Source organism: Panthera leo, chromosome E3 (genome assembly GCF_018350215.1).
Source record: "Panthera leo isolate Ple1 chromosome E3, P.leo_Ple1_pat1.1, whole genome shotgun sequence".
NCBI classification, from domain to species: Eukaryota; Metazoa; Chordata; class Mammalia; order Carnivora; family Felidae; genus Panthera; species Panthera leo.
Window position 1 is genome coordinate 41,088,030 of NC_056694.1, and position 21,265 is coordinate 41,109,294.

At 56.1% G+C, this 21,265-nt stretch overlaps 1 protein-coding gene across 4 annotated transcripts in view; it reads left to right on the forward strand.

The window, feature by feature from the left end:
* The window catches only part of AXIN1 (axin 1), a 61,883-nt gene that overhangs the window by 29,917 nt on the left and 10,701 nt on the right, over positions 1-21,265 (forward strand). For 2 of the 4 annotated variants that reach the window (XM_042921351.1, XM_042921352.1), the window contains exons 3-6: positions 7,848-7,988; positions 12,145-12,241; positions 16,199-16,315; positions 18,563-18,700. In XM_042921351.1, coding sequence (XP_042777285.1) covers positions 7,848-7,988; positions 12,145-12,241; positions 16,199-16,315; positions 18,563-18,700 — 493 coding nt within the window. The remainder of the gene's footprint in view (positions 1-7,847; positions 7,989-12,144; positions 12,242-16,198; positions 16,316-18,562; positions 18,701-21,265) is intronic. The other 2 variants (XM_042921353.1, XM_042921354.1) reach the window with 1 other exon arrangement.

Genomic DNA, 21,265 nt, shown 5'->3' on the forward strand with positions numbered 1-21,265 from the left:
CCTCCCCTTCACTCTTTTTCTCAAAATGAATAAACATTAAAAAAAAAAATGTGTCGTAGGGGCGCCTGGGTGGCTCAGTTGGTTGGGTGACCCACTTCAGCTCAGGTCATGACCTCGTGGTCGGTGAGTTCGAGCCCCGTGTCGGGCTCTGTGCTGACGGCTCGGAGCCTGGAGCCTGGAGCCCGCTTCGGATTCTCTGTCTCCCCATCCTGCGCTCTGTCTGTCTCTCCCTCTCAAAAGTAAATAAACGTTAAAAAAAAACCATGTGTTCCAGAACTGATCAGACTAAACATATAGAGGAAAATCCAACAAGCAAAGTATCAGGGAGGATATTTGACCCTGAGGTCAAATTTGGGGACATTTGGGAGTTTCCTTCGTCACCTCACAGGGCTGGGTGGCACAGACCCCGGCCTCAGACCAGGGATGCTTCTGGACTGGGCTGGGCGGCCCAGGAGCATGGACTCAAAGCCACGGTCACCCCAGGAGCACGGGCCTCAAACTGGGTGCAGGCGGGTCTGGCTTCTGGCAGAAGGCACGTTATCCTAGCCCATAGCGACTCCTGCAGAAAACTTTGTAACAAAACAGCCAGTCCGCAGCGACAGGTGAGCAGATACGCAGAGGGTGAGCCACCGGAAGCAGAGGCCAGAGTGACCCTCGGGAAGGCTCCGGACGGGGGGGAGTCTCAGACAGCCTGTAAAATGTAAGCGCTCTCAAGTCCAGAAGATCACAGTTTACCCGACAGGTTCTCCAGGGGACAGGAAACAGTGATGCAGCAACTTTGAAGCAGCCAATTAGATCTTGTGGGCCGCTGCCTTGTGAGGGCGGAGCGGTCCTCCCGGCTGCCCGGCTCACCAGCCCTGGGCGCACCACCGAGCGGGAGCACCCGTAATGTGGCCAGTGTGCCTGAGGAGGCGCACTTCCGACGTATATAATTTTGAGTAAGTTCAAGTAGCACACGAAGCTAGTATCCAGCACAGCGGACGATTTAAGAAATTAAGATAGACGACAGCCGTAATAAAAGTCCCGTGGACAGATTTAGCAGATGAGTCGTTTAGAAGAGGGTGAGCCAGAAGAAATTATCCACAAGGGGGCAGGGAAGAAGGAGGATGGGTCAGTCTTCACGTCGAGGGCGCGCAGTGACGTCGGAGAGCGCCAGCTGCGGAGGAAGAAAAGACCTTCGAGGAGCAGTGGTTGGTCTCGCACTTGGGAGTGAAGGATGGCCGCGGCCACGAGGGTTCTGCGCACGTGCCGGAGGATACTGCGCGCCGACTGAAGGGCCCCCGGCGGACACCTGAAATGCTGAAGTGGTCGGCGCGGGTCAGCAAGAACTAATAAACGTATGGGTCACGACACTCGTGTCTTGGGCTTAAGGATACACCCACAGGGAATTAAATTCTATGCTGCAGCAATTGCCTGCCAGCTGGGGACGCACGAGTCGATGCCGCCACGCTGCCTTGAGGCCCTAGGGTTGCCCAGAAGGAGAAGGCCGGGGCACCAGCCCACCTCACCGTCTGCTCAGGGAGGACCTCTGCTCTGATCTCTGTGGCGGTAGGACTCCTCTACTGATTGACCTGTGCGCACAGTCTAGAATTGCTCGAGCTGGTAGGGCGTAGGTACTCAGCAAAGGGACGGGTCTGGACACGGCAGTGACTCTGCTAGGGGCAGGGCTTGGCCAAGCCCGGCAGGTGGCACCGAACGGAGGGCTTTCAGGTCGAGACACAGACGCCACGCTGACCGGGGCCAGGAAGTGGGCGGCACGGTGCTTGGTACCCGCGGTCGGTACCGAGGGCTCGTTTATTGTCTCTGTGCCGGCCGCTGCCGAGCACACAGCCAGTGAGCCAGCGTGGATGGGGGGTCGGAGCAGGGGCCGTAACAAGGATTAGCGTCATTTCAGTTGAAGAAAATAAACAGAGGAGAGAGCGAGCCCGTGTGGCCTCCTTGGCTCATTAGCTGGGACGCCCATCTGTCACCTCAGCAGCTGACCAGAGACCGCTTGGCTCGCTAGGAAAGGCCGTGTGGGGTGTGCGTGTCCGGCCCCCGACAGTCCCTGCAGACCAGCGTGGATACAGGGGGCACAGTGGGGCCAGCTGGTCACAGGAGCGTGGCGGTCTTGCCTCCCCACCTGAGCCGGCAGAGCTGCGGCCGGACAGACACCCGAGCGCTCCCCTGGAGCGCCGAGCGGACTCGCTGCTAAATCACTCAGGGCGGTACCTTTGTGTCTCCACGGACGGGCGCGTCACGTGAAGCAGAATGCAGTGTGTACCTGCACTTCCGAGTAAAAATCACAAGCCTCTTCCTCGGGGCGTTTGACTGAGGTCGACGGGAGCTTCCCTGTGGGGCGAGGGCGCACGTTTACGCTCCGGGCAGTCGGGCGGGGGAGAGGCCTAATCTCCATTTCACGTTTCGCCTGGGTAGAGTGCTAGTTAGGGGACATCCTTCGTCACAGGATTTCTAGGAGATGAGAGGTCTCCCTACGCTGAGAAGTTAGGCCGTTCAGGGCAGACATCCTGCTGAGCATAACTAGAAATGTTGAGACCTGGTTTTGTTCTTCTGTCTTTATTTATTTACTAAAAAAAAATTTTTTTTTAACGTTTGTTTATTTTTGACACAGAGAGAGACAGAGCATGAACGGGAGGGGCAGAGAGAGAGGGAGACACAGAATCTGAAGCAGGCTCCGGGCTCTGAGCTGTCAGCACAGAGCCCGACACGGGGCTCGAACTCACGGACCGCGAGATCATGGTCTGAGCCGAAGTCGGACGCCCAACCGACAGAGCCACCCAGGCGCCCCTGTTCTTCTGTCTCTAATCTGGCTGAAGGCTTTGCAGAGCTACCCAAGCAGCAAGGCGCGCAGCCCCATTCAGGGAGGAGGGAGCCCAGGTGGGCGAGCCTGGCAGTATGGCTCTTGGGCCCCAGGAGGCCGGGGCCTGCCGAGGAGGGAGGTGCCCTGCCCTCGAGGAGGGACACACTTGCAGGACTCGAGCCCTCCCGCCTCCCTGGTCTGCAGCCTCACCCAGCATCTCTCAGTTCCTGACACTGGATTAAGGTGGCTGGGGACCCTGGTGCCCCAGCCACATGCCCTGTCACACGTATGCGCACTGGAGAAGGATGTGTCATCCCAGGCTGTTGCGGTGGAAGGGTTTTCCCACACAGTGCCTGGCCCTCTGTCCAAAATAACCAGATACTGAATGAAAAATAACCATGTGCTCAGGGATATACGACAATGGGATGATAAAAAGAGAGGGAGGGGACATCTGGGGGGCTCAGTCGGTTAGGCATCTGACTTTGGCTCACATCACGATCTCAGGGTCCCTGAGTTCGAGCCCCGCGTCGGGCTCTGTGCTGACAGCTCCAAGCCTGGAGCCTGCTTTGGATTCTGTGTCTCCCTCTTTTTCCCTTTCTCTCAAAAATAAGCATTCAAAAGAAAGAAAGAAAACCACGGGAATCCAGATAACACAGTTAACAGACACCTTCTTGGTGAAAATCTCAGTGCTGGGGCAGGGAGTGCCAGAGAGTGCGGGCGCGTTCCTAGGCCGACAGGGCTGTGCCGAGTATGAGCAGAAAAGAAATGAATGGGTTATAATCCATTGGATGAAGCCATCTGAGGTCCACACGGACGTCAATAAATGCAGATGGAGAGAACATCTTCCTTACGGTAGAACACCAGCCAGCTGTGGGTGTGCGGTCAAATGAAGGGGTTGGAAAATCACCGGGTGGTAACAATTCATAGGTATCTCAGCATCTCCCCGCAATTGCCTATCGATAACAAAAGAAAAATAATGAAGTGGAAAAAATTGGCTGGCGCTTGGTTTGCTACCAGTACTGGGACGAACCCCCCTGGTGTTCTTGATGTGATTCAGCATCACTTCTGTGACACTGCTGCCCAAAAGTGCCCAGTGAGTGTCACCACAAGGAAATAGTGAACCGTTGTGTCGGGTAACTGCCTGGACTCTTGAGAACGTCGTGTTGGTAAGGATGAGGGCCCAGGTTAAAGGAGGCAGAAGGGAGAAAAACACTCTACGGTCCATAACCGGACAGTGAAACACATCTGAGCTTGTCTTCTGGGTCGGCAGGCCGCGTCATGTCGGTGTTGAACCGCCTCTGCCCCTGTTCCGGGGGCACGTCTGGGCTCAGCGCAGGGAGCAAGGCCTTATGGGCGAGGGGTTGGTGTGCGCCTGGCCTGAGCACTGGGAGTGGGAGAGGCCGCCGGCCTGGGAAGGCCCCTGGCCTTCCGTGGAGCGGGCCACATTTCCCGGTGTCCCCGGGGGACGGATCTCTGGTCCAGACCCGGGGCTTGATGCCATGATCCTGGGAGTGTGTTGTGATCTTTACAGGAACTACTGACCGAAGGGTTACTTTATTAGAGAGAGGAGATGGAAAATAAACAGCCAGAAGAAGGCAAGAAAGAAGCAAAAAACACGGAATAGAAGGACGGACAGCAGATAACAAGGTGGTGGACAACCCCTGTTCCCTTAGTGGTCACACCAGATGCAGCGGGACCAAATTGTTTAATTGGAAGAAAGATTGTCCAGCTGGATCTTAACAAGGCCAGCTTTCCCAGCAGACACACGAAAGTAGAATAACAAGTTAAACGTGGAAAGATGGAAAACCCAAGTCCTGCAAACGGCATCCCAGGAGAAAAGGCAGCACAGAGGCAGGATGTTCCCGGTTGGGCATATGTGGGCCCGTCCAGGTTTTATTCTGAGCACATCGAAAGGGACAGAGCAGTGGGCATTTTCTCTGGCCGCAGCACCTGGGAGGTTGGCTACGTTTGCTGGGCCCGTGTGTGTGTGTGTGTGTGTGTGTGTGTGTGTGTGTGCGCGCGCGCATGTGTGTGAGCACACGCACACTCTCCCTGTCTCCGTTTCTGGCTGTCTTGTAGAGACATGGGTCACGTGACATTTCCTCTCGCAGGTCATTGGCCAGAACTTTCTGTGGTGTCAGCCTGCAGCGAAGGCCCAGGGCACTAACGGTCTTGATTCCAAGAGCCAGCTTTATTGTCTACAAGTTTAAAAAGGGAAAAGATAACCGATAGCTCTTTCTCCCTTCTTTTTTATTATTTTTAAAAATTTATTTATATATTTTGAAAGAACGAGTGGGTGAGGGGCAGAGAGAGAGAGAGAGAGAGAGAGAGAGAGAATCTTAAGCAGGCTCAGAGCTGTCAGTGCAGACTCCGACGTGGGGCTCACACTTGGGAACCGTGAGATCATGACCTGAGCTAAAGTCGGACGCTCAACTGACTGAGCCCCCCAGGCACCCCTTCCTCTTCTGTTCTGTCTGGTGTGGCTCTTTCTTCTCTCTTCCCTTTGTCATCTGGACTCAGAGCTCATGTACGTAGTGGGCTTGGCTCTGTGCTGCAGGCTGTGGAAAATTAAACCATGTTGTTCTTGCTTTTCACCTAAAGATGGACTTTTTTTGTTGATTTTTTTTTTTTTTTACATTTATTTATTTTTGAGACACAGAGACAGAGCACAAGTGGGGGAGGGGCAGAGAGAGAGAGAGACAGACAGACAGACAGACAGGCAGACAAAGAATCTGAAGCCGGCTCCAGACTCCAAGCTGTCAGCACAGAGCCCGATGCAGGGCTCGAACTCACGAACTGTGAGATCATGACCCAAGCCGAAGTCGGATGCTCAACCGACTGAGCCACCCAGGCGCCCCAAGATGGACTTTTTTATACGTGTGGGAAGCACGCTGGGGACATGTCTGAGGTGTAAGACACACAGTCTTGGACACATGGGAGTCGAAGGCTCTGTCCTGCTGGACGGGACTCTTGCATAGGGGGAGGGCAAAGGTGAGCAGGTGCAGGGGTGGAGCGCGTGCTCTGCGGGCTTGGGCTTCCAAGCTGGGATGCCTTTTCCTCTTTAAGTTGGAGTTTTTTTTCTCGTTTGACCAAATGAGTGTTTACAGAATGTAACCAAAGTTTAATATTCCTTACTCGTAATGGGGAAACTGAAAAAACAGTTTAGCACTTAGCCTGTGATCTGGATTCCAGTACTGTGGTTATTATGGTGACGATATTGGTGGTTTTATGTTTTTAAGTATAGAAGAGGAATAAGAGTGTCATTTAAAAATAATGTTTTATGGTGGGACGGCTGGCTGGCTCTGTCGTTGCACTCGATCTCCGGGTCATGAGTTTGAGCCCATGTTGGGTGTAGAGCCTACTGTTCACAAAAATTGTTTAAAGTAATAAAAATGAAATTGTATGATTCTTAAAGAGTTTTGATGTGGCAGGCTCCCATCATTCTGTCTGCTTCACGGTAGGAATGATCTAGATAAGGAAGTGTACACAGGCACAAGACCAGGGACAGGCATCGGTGTCTCTGTCCTCGTCCCCATCCCTTCCTATGGCCCTTGGACGGGACGTGTTGTGTGCTAGGAGCCTTTGGGCCCTGCCCCTGCCCCCAGCTGGCTGGAACCCGTTAGTGGCCTCCCCAGAGGCTTTGGTGGCTGTGGGTGGGTGGGGCAGAGAAACTGCGTGGTGTTGGACGGTGACCTACTCCTTTCTGGAGACGGACGTGGAGCACATGTTTCCTGAGCCAGCACGGAACTTCGGTGGCTGTGTCTCCATCCGGTGCTGTGGCCTCATTGGCCAGAATAGGAGGACCACCTGGCTGGCGCTTTTCTCATTTTCGTGGCCTCAGGTGCCACCTCTCCCGAGACCGGATGCCAAGGCCCCCCGGGGAGTTGGTCCCCCTTCGGTCGGGCCTCTCTTCTGGTCGTGCTGCCTGGCCCTGCATGTCCTGCGTGATGGGTGTTCAGGGTACCGAGGGGCCTGGTCCCCAGTCTCGTTAGGGCACCTTTTTCTGAGTCTGTGTGTGGCACGAATCGGGCCCGGTGAGGCGATGGTTGTCCACAGGGGTTCCGTCCCCGTAGAGACGGTCTCCTCTCCCTCTCTGCGCTGAGGACACTGGAGTCTGAGGGCCGCCGTGATGCGCCCCAGGTGCCCGCGCTTGGCACACGCTGGGCACTGTGGGTCGTGGTGCGCTCGACAGAGTGAGGCTGGGGCTCCCGACGGGGCGGCAGTCGGGCGGGTCCTGCGAGGCCCCCATATCCCGCCAGCCATCACAGAACGTCTTCGCTTTCCCTGAGCCCCTTGTCGCTACCGGAGGGCAGTCTGGGAGGAGGAGGTGCCTGGCGGGGCTTGGCGGGGGGGTACCTTGACGGGAGAACAGCACGGCCCCCAGAAGTCATTGCTCCCAGAAGTCATTGCGGTGCGACTGGCCCCGAGGGTGCCCGGGAGCTCGGTCCATTGAGCGTCCAACTCCTGGTTTCGCCGCACCCGGCGGGCAGCTTGCAGCTTCCGTAGACGCACGTGTACCTTCACCCCCGGCTCCCGCCTGCGTCCCGGGAGCCTTGTCAGACTCGTGCGCCAGAGTCCCGGCCGGCTCCTTGAAGGGGTCGTGGCCTCCTGTGGCCTCAGACTCTGGGGAGAAGCAGCGGGGGTAGGGGCATCGGTGTCGCTGCTGCTGGTGGCGGAGGTGCGCCCCGCTGTGCAGCAAGTAAGCCTGCCAGCAGCGTTCTTTAGAAGACCCGAGAGCAGAATGGCACACATCCCGTTTGTAGTGATGTGCATAAAAGCGCAAATCGCGGTGACAAGTGTGTGCGCACTTACACGTCTGCCTAAATGCACGCCAAAGATCCGGAAGATGCCCGGGGCTTTACCGATCCCTCTGGGAAGATCAGAGGGGCCGGAGGCAGGACGGAGGCACCGGCCCCTTGTGCTGTGTTTTCTGGATTCTTTACATGCGCGGTTCATAGATTGGTATCTGCACGGATACTCGCCCGTGGATGTGGGTGATTGCGCACGTGTCCTTGGGCTGCTGCTGACCTTTGCTCCCTGTTCACAGGTGCGGGTCCTGGCGGGAGCCTGCCAACCCCTACTACGTCAGCTCCGGCTACGCCCTCGCCCCGGCCACCAGTGCCAACGACAGTGAGCAGCAGAGCCTATCCAGTGATGCCGACAGCCTGTCCCTCACCGACAGCAGCGTGTGAGTCCCCCCTTCTTGGGCGAACCCCGGCAGGCCCCCGCTGCTGCACGGACAGTCCGCGCTGCAGGACGTGTCCTTGATGGTCCCTGGGGCTGCAGCCACTGCTTCTCCCCAGGCCAAGGCTGCTGGGACCTTTGAAAGAGAAGAAACTAAGGAAGCAGATTCCAGAGCGGCCCAGATTCTCATGCCGTGGTTCAGTTTTGTCTTCGGCATTCGGTCTGGGGTTCGCTTTACAGACAGGTGGCCAAGCAGGGTGGGCGGTGGGGGTGCGGGCCTCCTCTGGCAGGGCTGCTTCCTGGGCAGGGGTGCCTCTCCGTACTTGTCACTGTTCAAAATCTACTCCCTGTCACCTACTTGGCATGGGGGATGGGAAGACAGGAGCCGGAAGGGGAGTCGTTACAGCTGGTTCCGGGCCAGCCCCACCGCCTGGTCGATTCAGGGACAGCTACTGGGGCTGCAACACATCTCTGAGGCCTCAGTGACCGTCAAGAACCACCTTGAGCCTTAGCGGCCCTCGGTGGTAACAGTGGACCGTATTCTCCCATCGTCCTCCCCAGGGAAGCCCTCCCTTTGTGAGAAAGTACTTATTTTCCAACACTCTTCCTTTGCTTTGGTAGGTGGCTTTTTGGGACCACCCAAAGAGTGGTGTAAAACACCCTGTTGTTATATCAGGGCATTGCCCAACCAGCCTATCAACGTCATGTGGGGTCTTGGCCACCCGTGAACATCAGACGTACCCAGCTCTAAGACTGTGTGCCATTCGCCATCTGACCACCACTGATGGGAAGTCCCCGGCCAGGGCCAGGGGCTGGGGGCCGAACCGCGGGCACCCTCCCCGCACAGAGGCTGCAGGGGTGTGGGCCAGGACCACCAGCGGGTGGGGGGGACAGCAACTGTCAACCAGTCGCTGGGGGATTTCTTCACGGGAAACATTTTGGAAAATCAGGTAGGGTTGAATAAGAAAGAAAAAAAGGGTTACTAAACCCTTTTTTAAATTTGTCCCACTTTCTGCGCCGTTTTCATACTTGCTGTCTCCCCTTTGCCTACGCCCCTGCCTGTGGTGTGCACACACCGCTTCTGCAGGCTCCCCTGCGTCGCCGCGCATCTGGGGCCCCTTTCTCTTTTCCTCTTTGGTGGCCACATGGTGGTGACGTCACAAGACGGGTCTGTCCCTTTGGGTTCAACTTGTGTGTGTATATTGACTATTTCATCCTTCATTGTGTCACATCTTTTTTTTTTTTTAACGTTTATTTATTATAGAGAGACATAGAGAGACAGAAAAGAGCATGGGAGGGGCAGAGAGAGGGGGAGACACAGAATCTGAAGCAGGCTCCAGGCTCTGAGCTGTCAGCACAGAGCCTGACGCGGGGCTCGAACTCACAAATCACAAGATCGTGACCTGAGCCAAAGTCGGATGCCCAACCGACTGAACCACTCAGGTGCCCCCCCCCCTTTTTTTAGTTTATTTTTAGAGAGAGAGAGAGAGAGCAAGCAGGGGAGGGGCAGAGAGAGGGAAAAAGAGAATCCCAAGTAGGCTCAACCGACTGAGCCCCTCAGCCCTCAGCCACCCCCTTTGCATCACATCTTTAAGATAAAACGTTGACGTGTTTTTAGCAGTTTCTTACTTGAAATGACTGTGCTTTTAGCAGTGCCCGCTGTGACCCCCACTCGCAGCTGACGGCTCGGGATGGTGCCCTCATGCTGTTTGGTTTTCTCCTCCCAGAAACTGGTTACTACAATGAAGATTCATTTGCCAGCACATTTTTCTCGTAAAGTCTGTTAATTCACTCTAAGAAAAGGACATATGTTTGCTAAAGGGAAGATCTAAAGTTTTTAAAGTATTTTTTTCCTGATATTCTGTTCATGTTGGCTTACTCTAAGACTGAGAAACATAGGAATACTAGGGGCACCTGGGTGGCTATTGGTTAAGCGTCTGACTTTGGCTCAGGTCATGATCTCATGGTTCGTGAGTTTGAAGCCCGTGTTGGGCCCTGTGCTGACAGCACAGAGCCCGCTTGGGATCCTGTGGCCCCCTGTCTCCCTGCCCCTCCCCTACTTGTGTGCACTCCCTCTCTCCCTGTCTCCCTCTCTCCCTCTCTCCCTCCCTCCCTCCCTCTCTCCATCTCAATAAACATTAAAAACATTTTCCCCCTCTTTCCTTCTGCTCCCTCCCCTGTGTGTGTGTGCTCTCCCTCTTTCTCTCAAGTAAAAAAAAAAAAAAAAACAAACTTAATAGTAATAAATAAATAAATGTATGCTTTTTTTTTAATTTTTTCAAAAAAACGTAGGAATAAATTTAGAATGTATTTGAATATATGTCAGAGGCAAAAAGTAGCATGGTGCATTTCTTCTACATTATTTCTCCTGGGCACAGCTGCCCTCGGTACGTCGACCACACAGTAAAAACGGTGGCATGGCTCACTAGACTTTGGACGTGGGCATCCAAGGACAGTGCCTCATCCGGAGGCATGTGGGACCTTTAACCAGTGCCTGGTCAAAGCGTATGAGAAACAAGTTGGTGGCTCGGGACACCTGAGCAAAACCCTCCGGGCAGATGACGACATCTTTTAATGCATTTGACTTGCCTGCTGCTTGATAGCTGTCCCCTGAGGTGCCCCTGCTGGAGTGCTGAGCCAGTCACACTGCACACCCGGCTGGTGCCCTGATAGCCGGGACACCGAGGCAGTGACAGGAGAGATGGGCTGTCCCAGCCTCATTCTGCCTCATTCAGCCAAAGTCTACCCTTTCCATCCAGACCGGGGCTCTCAGGAATATGATTTTAAGAGGAGAATGTTGCATCCCTGCCTGTAAGCAAAGCCGCCTAGCTGGGGGCCCAGCAGTTAAGAAATGAGATCAGAATTGTGTGCACGTGTGGATCCTGCTGGCAAGTAGGAGCACTGCTCTGAGAGCGCCCCAGCCCTGTCTCCCCACACCCCCTTCCCTGGGCCGTGCTTGGGAAGGAGGCCAGGGGACACAGATCTTCACCCACTGGAGGCCAGGGAGGCCGAGGTCTTTCAACAGCCAGATGGTTTACAGACCCCTCCCTTCCAGCTGTCAGAGCTGGGAACCCGCTCAGGAGTTCTTCAGTGAGGAGGAGGTGGAGACCCAGAGGAGCCACTCTCTCTAGGCATCCTGCTCTGGCGGACGTCGTCACGTCACAGTGGCTCCTGTTGGCCACTGTGCTTCTTAGCGTAGATTTAAATAGTGCGGAGAGGACTGGAGAGCTGGAGGGATCGGGTCCGTGCAGTGGGTGAGGTGTTAGAGCTGGCGTGTGTCTTGAGTAGGTACATTCAGTCATGTACAGACAACATGTGATTTGATTCATACGTTTATCACAATTTCAAGAGGGTTTATAACTAAAACTTACGTCAAGGAAGCTAATTTGCGTACCCTCAGAGAGAGAACGCTGCCTTTCCAGTCTACCTTGGAAGATAGCAGGTAACATAGAACCTGGGAGATCTGTTCCAGTGGGATCTAAATTGTCTTGGCTGTCCATGTTTTGGTCTGTTTACAGCACCCCTGCCAGACAGGCACCTGGGCGTTCAGTGACAGGTCAGTGAATGTTTCAGGCTTTGTGGCCACATACGGTCTCTGTCACATACTCCTTTCCTGCTTTTCTTCCCCCCCAATTTTATTTTATTTTTTTTTTATGTTTTTATTTTTGAGACAGAGAGAGACAGAGCATAAGCAGGGGAGGGGCAGAGAGAGAGGGAGACACAGAATCTGAAGCAGGCTCCAGGCTCTGAGCTGTCAGCACAGAACCCGACGCGGGGCTCAAACTCACAAACCGCGAGATTGTGACCTGAGCCGAAGTCAGATGCTTAACCGACGGAGCCACCCAGGCGCCCCTTCCCCTTCAAGTTTTGAGAGAGAACACAAGTGGGGGAGGGGCAGAGGGAGAGAGCAGGCTCTATGCTCAGTGTGGGACCCGACAGGGGCTCGATCCCGCGACTCCGGGATCATGACTTGAGCTGAAATGAAGAATAAAATGAAATGACGCTCATCCTACTGAGCCACCGAGGTGCCCCTTGTCCACTGCTTTAGAAAACAGAGAAACCCTTGTTGGCTCTCAAGCTATAGAGAGCAGGCCTCGCCAGCTGCACTTCCCTGAGCTGTTTGTCTTGCACTCACGCCGGACTCTCTCTCCTCCGGACAGGGATGGAGTCCCGCCGTACAGGACCCGTAAGCAGCACCGCCGGGAGATGCAAGAGAGCGTCCAGGTCAACGGGCGGGTGCCCCTACCTCACATCCCTGTAAGTTCTGGCCGCGCAGCCCTGCGCCCTGTCTCCTGGGCCCTCTTGGACCATGCCCACCCTTTCTCCCTCCACCCCCGGCCACTGTGGCACTGGGCAGCGGGAAGGGCATTGCTTTCTGCGGGCTCAGCTCATGTCCAGGCATAGCGTGTGGTCAACACGAGGTCGCGCCCCGCAGGCTGGCGAGGACAGCGTGGGCGACTTGTAGGCCCACACGTTCCCTTCAGAGGGGCAGGGAGGGCCTCACGTAGCACCTGCTGTGCAGTCTTCCCGTCCTGCTAAGTGACGTGCTGCTCCTCGATGTGGGAGAGCAGCTCTGAGCCCCTGTCCCTGGCTCGATACCGGGCCCGGCCCCTGCACGGGCCACCTCACTGTGGCTCCATGCGGAAGCCTGACGGCGGCGATGCTGAGCGCCTCTGATCCCAAGTTACTGCGAGCACTTGCTGTGGGAGGTGCCTCAGCTTCGCCTCCTGGGAGGAAATAGGTGACAGTAGTCCCCCCGACTGTGGGCGCCGGGGGGGGCTTCGCAGAGCAGGCAGGCAGCCCACCCCCATCTGCAGAGACCTCTTTATCTTGGCGTGCCAACCGAACGGGAAAGACTTCTCAGGGAAGAGAAGGAGGGCTTGCAGGAGTCTCAAACCGTTGGTGCTGCGAGCAGCTGTCCGCGGTTCCTGTGCAGGTGAAGGGGACGTCTCTCGGGGTCACCGCACACTCATCCGTGGCCAGTTCTTTGCTTAGAGTCTTTTAGCTAATTTCCAGGTAAGAAAGGTGATTTTTATGGTTGAGCAGAAAGGATGTGGGTATGTTCTCGCTTCTGAGAAGAGGATGGGTGGTCAGTGTTAGGGGCACCCAGGGGACTCGGTCGGTTCAGTGTCATGACCTCAGGTTCGGCTCAGGTCATGACCTCACTGCTGGCGGAGTCGGGCCCCATGTTGGGTTCTGTGCTGACAGCGCGGAGCCCGCCTGTGATTCTCTTCCTCTCTCTCTCTCTCTCTCTCTCTCTCTGCCTCTCCCTGCTTGCGTGCTCTCTAAATAAATAAATAAATGTTTAAAAAAGGAGAAAACAGAAAAGCCTGGTCAAGCATCTTGTCACCTCCCAGCACAGACTTGACCTCAGCCAGGCGCCGACAGCGTGTGCTCGGGAGGAGTGGAAGCTGCTGCTGGTGGTCTGTGTGCGCGTGTGCGCCTGCGTGTGCGTGCGCGCTGCCGGGGCCCCTCAGGGCTCCCCCGTAGGGAGCACCAGCCAACTCGTGCTGTCGGAGCGCAGCCGGGGCCTGCACACGTCTTCACCTCGCTGTAGGCTGGTGCGTGTGTCTCCCAGCTCTCTTCAGAGATCTTTTTTGTTCTTTGTGTTTTGTGGTTTTTCTAAGGGTTATTTATTTATTTTCAGAGAGGGGGCAGGGAGTGGGGGAGGGGCAGGGGGAGAGGGAGACAGAGAATCCCAAGTGGGCTCGGCACTGTCAGCACGGAGCCTGATGCAGGGCTCGGTCTCAGATGGTGACCTGAGTCGGCGCCAAGTCAGACGCTTAACTGACCGACCCCCCAGGTTCCTCTCTTCACGGATGTGTAAATTCAGGACTGGGCCTGGGCAGGGGGAGCAGGAGGGGTGCCTGGGTACCCTGTGGCCCAGAAAGGAAGGGGGTGAGTGGACACGGGAGCCACGTGGAGGTGCTCCCTCCCACCAGGCCACCAAAGCGTGAGGGTCAGTGGCGGTGAGGTGGGAACGTGCGCGTCTCCGCTGACGGACTGAACACACCGGGAGTGTGATGAGCAGCAGGACACCTGCACCAGCCCAGGTGAAGCTGTCGCTCCCGTGGGAAAAAGTGACTTCGGGGCAGGGGTGCCATCTTCGGCCGCGAGGGGACCCGTGGATGCTGCCCCCTCGAGGACCACGAGAGGCCCGGGGCCTCTTGCCGGAGAAATCAGCAGGACACAGCCCAGGTTGAGGGCCACCCTGCCCAAGAATTGGCTTCAAATTTTCAAAAGTCACAGGGTCACAAAGGTGCAGAGGAGACAGCCTCGTTCCAGACCGAGGGAGTGCAGAGAAACGGTCCGGCTGAGCGCCGTGGCCGTGCAGGGCCTGTGGGGCCTCGGGGTCCAGGGATGCTCATGTCAGGGAGCCCTCCTCTGTGGGACGCCTACCGACCAATCTGGCGATAGGATCTAATTCAAACAATTAAATGGCATATTCAAGAAAACCAAAAGAGAAAGTTGGTGACCCGGAATATAGACCCGGAAAGATGTCTCAGAATGCGGCACAGAGAATCAGGAAGAGACAAGAGTCAGAAGTGTCATTGGGGGAATGTTCCAGAATCGAAAGCAAGGTATCTTCAGTCTCTGGAAGGTCCTGGCCAAGTCAGCGTGAAGGCAGAGCTGAGAGAAGCAGGCGTGGCAGCGAGAGCCTGGCTTTACCGTGCGGTGTGGACAGTGCTGTGGCCTCACAGCCTTCCAACCTCGGCCGCCCAACCCCCCGGCAGGGCTAGGAGCGTTCTTGGGCACCACACTGACCCTCGGGCCTGACCCTGTGCAACCATTCGGTGAAAGCAGGAGTTCTGTGGGTCCTGGTGACTTCTGAGTGCTGGTTACCTTCCAGGGGAGGCTTAATGAGCCCCGCTCCTTGAGCTGTTCACACGTTCAAGGGAACAGGTCGTGGCTGGGATGGACTGGGCACAGCCAGGCGGTTGGTGCAGATGCCGGGGGCGGTGAGGGGGGGCAGAGGTCACCGGCCTCCTCACCCACCTGGGCTTCGTTTTCCCGGGGACCAGCGTTAGAAGATGTCGCCCGTGTGCTTCTCGGCGGCGTGGGGAGCTTCGTGGTCTCTGCAGGGGCCCCTCTGCATCTGTCTGATAGCTCAGCAGAGGGGCCTGGCGGGGGTGTGCTTGGGTAGCCCGTCGAGGCGGTGGGGCGCGGGGCAGCAGAAGCGCTGCCTGGGTGAGCTGGCGCCTGCCGTGAGCACTGGGCGCAGCCTGGAGCCCAGCCTGGCTGTGTGGTCAGGTCAGACAGGCCAGCACGTGGCTCGGAGTTAAGAGCGAAGAGAGGGCATGCTGCATCCGTTCTGTCCGGCGTGGAAATGAAGCAGGAGAAACCTCACAGGAGGGGAGTCGGGAAGCCAGTGGGGGGAGCTCTCGTGCCAACCCAGCAGGAGCGTCCGTTACAGGGAAGGACGCGCTGCGTCCCGTACACACTGCGTCCCACCCCTGCAGCTCAGCCAAGGAGAAGCCTTTGTCGCCCCAGACGCTTGCTTCTCTCCAGTGGACTTCCATTCACAGCAGCCCTCCCAACTCCCCTTCTCCGTAAGATGACGTCTTTGCCTTTGTTTGTGGGAGTAGTCTATCACTTTTGCCATTCAACGCTTGTCCCCGGATGCAGTTCTTTGTTACTCCTAAATAAAACCATTTTTGCTGGTAAAATAACTGACTTTTATTTTTAAGGGCAACATTTTTTATCTAACAAACCAGAAGAAAATGTTTCCCATCTTGGCCGAGGTCGTGGAGTCCTGTGATTGGGGTGTCTCTTCTGTGGCTGGTGACACCCTCCTGCCCCAGGAACCTGTGCGTGTCTACTTTGTCGTTGGGCCGGAGACTTGGGGTGGGTCTCAGGGGAGGCAGGTCCGGGGAGCGCGGGCGAGAGGCAGACGCTGTGCTGCCCCGAGGTAGGCGAGTGGGCTGTGCCTGGTGGTCCTTGCGCGTGACTTCCAGGGGATCAGGCCCAGGACGAGGGGCCGTGTGTGGGTGTCGGCGCAGGGGCACAGAGGCACCACCACGTGGGGGACCCCGCTGACTTTCCAGTCATGAAAGGTCTACTCCTTAATGCCCGAGGGAGGGGCCATCTGAACTCCCCAGAAGGTCCACAGTTGTAATTACTGGGACTTTTTCCTTTGTGACTTCTTTTGTTCCTCCACAGCCGGAAGGGTACCCGTTTTTCCACAGAGCTGGTAATTATTGTCATTCCTGACAGTTTTCCATTTTCAGAAGCACAGCCGTGCAGCCTAGAGGCTCTTTTCCAGAACACCTGAGCTTGGGGGCAGGCATCCGCCGCAGGGCCGAGCCTCGCACGCGTCCTCACTCCACGTGGGTGCGTTTCCGTCTCGTGGGGACTTCTCACTCTGCCCTTTCTCTGCGTGTGCCGTCTCACGGTCAGCACTGCTCAGCGCTTGCCACCTGGACGTCTGGCTTTGCTCTCTCAGTCCCATATAGGTCACTGCCCTCTGCTCAGTTCAGTCCCCGGAGAAGCCAGCCTGCTGGCCTCGGGCCTTTCTTGTCCACTGGGATATGCTGTCCGCAAAGACTCCCTTCCGGGTCTCGGCCTCATGGCTGTCCCTACTGCCCAGGCTCTTCTGAGAACACTGGGCACCCCCGGACCTTTCGCACCAGCTCTCTCTGTTGAAGTGTTAGCTTGTGTCCTGGGCTTGCCCTCCCCTGCTTCCCTCTCCGGACCCTTCCGAGCTTTCTGCAGCCGCCCCTGAGCTCATCGAGGCCAGTGATAGCCCCACACGTGGGCATTTGTCCCCGAGCCCTTCCCGTGATTTTCTCACCTAAGCTTACCTGTTTCTGAGGTTCTGTCGTTTTGTAGATGAGAAACATAGTCAAAACTGTGCCCAGGGGCACTGCCCCCGCTCAGGCTCCTGCCCCACACGGAGTCCTCCCTACTCAGCTTGCTGTACATATGAAGTCCAGGGTTCTAGATCGCCACTATCCATCCAGGAGATCTGAGAGGATTCCTGTGTGTCACCCTGTCTCAGGCTACTCCCTCCTCCGTCTGCCCTCCTGCCCCATGTGAGCCCCCTGGGCTCTCTCCCCTCCTCTTGGCAGCTCCCCGGTGACCCCATCCCCCTCAACAGGGGGGTGGTGGCTTAGGTTTTAAAAAATATGTATATTTTTTTTAATTTTTGAGAGAGAGACAGAGTGCAAGCTGGAGAGTGGCAGAGAGAAAGGGGGACAGAGGGCTCGAAGCTGGGCTCTCCGCTGTCAGCACAGAGCCCAGTGTGGTGCTTGAACTCAGGAACCATGAGATTGGAACCTGAGCTGAAATCAGGATTTGGATGCTTAACTGACTGAGCCACCCAGGCGCCCAAGTGGCTTAGACTTTTAAAACACGTTTGCTCTAAAAGATATTGTTAGGACAGCTGATCAAATTAAAATAAGGCCTGATTAGGTAACAGTAATGTTAGACTTTTAAAACATGTAGTGACCTAACACAGACCTAATGTGATGGTCACCAGGGCTCTGTTGTCCCTCCCGGCTCAGTGCTGGGTAAAGGAGACCTTAGACAAGAAAAGGGGCAGTGAGGAACCCAGCAGAAGGGGCAAGTGTGAACACTCGTTTTAAGAGAAAACGCAGGTTTCTGGGAATGCAAAGTGGTGTAGCCACTCTGGAAAACAGTATGGAGGTTCCTCAAAAAACTAAAAATAGAACTACCCTTCGACCCAGCAATTGCACTACTAGGCATTTATCCAAGGGATACAGGCGTGCTGTTTCAAAGGGACACATGCACCCCCATGTTTATAGCGGCACGATCAACAACAGCCAAAGTATGGAAAGAGTCCAAATGTCCATTGCTGGAGGAATGGATAAAGAAGATGCGACATATGGGGCGCCTGGGTAGCTCAGTCGGTTGAGTGGCTGACTTCAGCTCAGGTCATGATCTCACGGTCTGTGAGTTCAAGCCCCGCGTCGGGCTCTGCGCTGCCAGCTCGGAGCCTGGAGCCTGCTTCAGGTTCTGTGTCTCCCTCTCTCTCTGCCCCTCCCCTGCTCATGCTCTGTCTCTCTGTCTCAAAAATAAATAAAAACAAATTAAAAAAAAAAAAGATGTATATTTATACGATGGAGTATTACTTGGCAATCAAAAAGAATGAAATCTTGCCATTTGCAACTATGTGGATGGAACTGGAGGGTGTTATGCTCAGTGAAATTAGAGAAAGACAAAAATCATGACTTCACTCCTATGAGGACTTTAAGGGACAAAACAGATGAACATGAGGGAAGGGAAACACAAATAATATAGAAACAGGGAGGAGGACAAAAGAGAAGAGACTCATAAATATGGAGAACAAACGGAGGGTTGCTGGAGGGGGTGTGGGAGGGGGGATGGGCTAAATGGGGAAGGGGCACTAAGGAATCTACTCCTGAAATCATTGTTGCACTACATGCTGACTAATTTGGATATAAATTTTAAAAAATAAAAAATAAAACAAGTTAAAAAAACGAAACAAACGCACGTTTCGGGGCCCCTCCTGGTCACCCAGAGAGTGCCCGTGTGCCATCTTGACGGGGCTGGCAGTTCGAGGCTGCACGTGGCCGGCTAATCAGTGTCTCCTTGCAGCGCACTTACCGAATGCCAAAGGAAGTCCGCGTGGAGCCCCAGAAGTTCGCCGCGGAGCTCATCCACCGCCTGGAGGCCATCCAGCGGACACGGGAGGCCGAGGAGAAGCTGGAGGAGCGGCTGAAACGCGTCCGGATGGTGAGTGAGCCTTCTGGAAGAGGCCACGGCGCGGCTCGGGTTCTGGATGATCTTACTGCGTTTTGGTGGAGTTAAGGGCAGCTTCGGGCTCCCACGAGCTCCCTCCTGGGTCTCCCAGAGTGCTGGCTCCTGACGCCCTCTGACCCTGCCCTGGTGGCTGGCCGCTCTCCTGTGACGGGGGCCCGTCTGAAGCCGCCACCGCTTCTGTGCGGCCTTCACCGTCTCCTGGGGAGGAGGTCCCCCTGGCGGGGACCCCGAGCCCGGTCTGGGAGCAACCGGTAGGCACTCAGCAGCCGCTCCTTGGCCTGCGGGGAGCTGGGGTTCCTGTGCCACCTGCTTCTGGGGAGGTGTTGAGAGGCGGGCAGAGACCACGCCCTGCTGTCATCCCCAGGCGGTGGCCACACTGGAGCTACATCGGCTCGGCTCAGGAAGGCAGTTTTGGCAGACGACTCAACGCGTACCACGTGCATACTGACCTCTCCTTTCAGCCCAACCCCCTTCCTGCTCCCTCCCGTGTCCCACATGCCCCCGTGGCCCCGCCAGGTCCCAGGGGCACCGGGCACACGTGTGGAGCAGAGCGTGCTCTTGGCACGGGGCCTGGGGCTCCCACCTGTCATCCCGAGTGCAGAAAGGGTCATGTTCAGAAATAGGCTCCTGTGCCTTGTTTTCTGCCCCGTGGCCTTGCCGGGAAGAACGTGGAGTGCTGGGACAGTTACGTGTGGTTTGTGACTTACCTGCTCTGATACTTCTCGGCCTGTAGCTGTCAAAGAGACATGGGGCTTATGTGGCCTGTGGGCGTCATCTTGCAAGACTCATTCCCACGTGTGCTCGGGTTTCCATCCTGAGATGTTGATGACAGACGTCCCTTGAGCACGGCCTTCCCCGTGCTCTTCACACCTCATCAGGTTCTGTGTGTCCCCGAGGCCCCAGTGCCCCGTGCTCCCGGAGCCAGGCGCCACTGTGTCGCTGGAGACAGGCCTTTGCTTTTCTCCAGCAGGTAGGAATCTCCTTCTGAAACTAAGAAAGGTCACCACTGGCAGCACCCGGCCGGCTCGGTCGGTGGAGCGTACGACTCTTCCTCTCAGGGTTGTGAGTTCAAACCCCACGTTGGGTGTGGAGTTTGCTTTAAAAAAAAGAAAAAGGAAAAACAGTCTCCAACAAGTGGCGTCTTGCATTTTTTTCCTCAATACCTCATGCCCGATGCCTGAAACCCAAACCATGACTGTTGTAGGGGTGCCTGGCGCATCGGTTGGTACAGCATCCGACTCTTGATTTTGGCTCAGGTCATGATCCTAGGGTCATGGGATTGAGCCCCACGTAGGACCCTGTGCTGAGCGTGGAGCCTGGTGGGATTCTCTCTTCCCCTCTCTCTCTGCCCCTCTTGCAGGCTTGCTCTCTCTCTCTCTTTCTTTCTCTCTTTCTCTCTCTCAAAACACAACACAAAGAAAAACACACCCAAAACAGGATTGTTCTTGAAGGAATTGTTTCTCTACCTGATCACCTGATACTCATTTACAACACGGACCTGAGCCCTGCTCAGACTCTGTCCGAACCCCCAGGAGGGGCCTGCTGTCTCGCCTTCCGTGTTCCCCCGGTGAGTCATGTGCACCTGAAGTCTGGAGATGCCATCGTAAGGGTAGTCGTGGGGCCCAGCCACAGTCACACCTGGCGGTTTCCTGTCCTGCCCTCCATGCATCACACACGGTGCTGTGCCCTTGCCGTCCAGGGTTCCGGAGCCCCCTCATATGACACCCAGGTTTGAAATGAGGGGCCGGCCCACCCCCCACATTTTTCAGATTTTGAATAGCGTTTCAAAACCTGGGGTTCGCGGTGGGCACCAGGAAGGCTGGGGTGGTCACTGAGGTGAATGGCCAGATGGCGTGCTCTCCGAGAGGGAGCCCGCATGAAAGTTTTTGGTTTGTTTTTTTTTAACATTTATTCGTTTTTGAAAGGCAGAGAGAGACAGAGCGTGAATGGGGGAGGGGCAGAGAGAGAGGGAGATACAGAAACAGAAGCAGGCTCTAGGCTCCGAGCTGTCAGCACAGAGCCCGGCATGGGGCTTGAACTCACGGACCGAGAGATCATGACCTGAGCCGAAGACGGCCGCTCAACTGACTGAGCCACCCAGGCGCCCCTATGAAAGTATTTTTAAGCACCTGTGCAGGGGCACTAGGTTTTTCTTACCGGCATCTTCTTGTCTCCCTCCCTCATAGTGACCCGGTGACTGCCATGTAGGCAGCGCAGTGCTGGCCTGGGCGCCGGGCGTGTGCTGACCTGCTGCCTGTTTGCCAGTCTGGGTTGCAGTGAGGGTGGGGGCGGACGTTCAGTGGGCATCCATGGAGGCCACCTTCCCCGTCAGGGTCCAGCAGAGGCCTCTGTGAGTGAAGGGACTGTCAGGGCGTAGCCTGTCAGGTAACCTTTGAGAAATCAGTGTTGGACACAGAGTTGCCGTGAGGCACGGCGGGTTTTACAGGAGCCAAGCCCTGGTTCGCGTGCCGTTGCGGGGCTGGCACCGTGGCGCATCCGCGGCCCAAGCACACCTCCATCAGTGCCTCCTGAGTACGC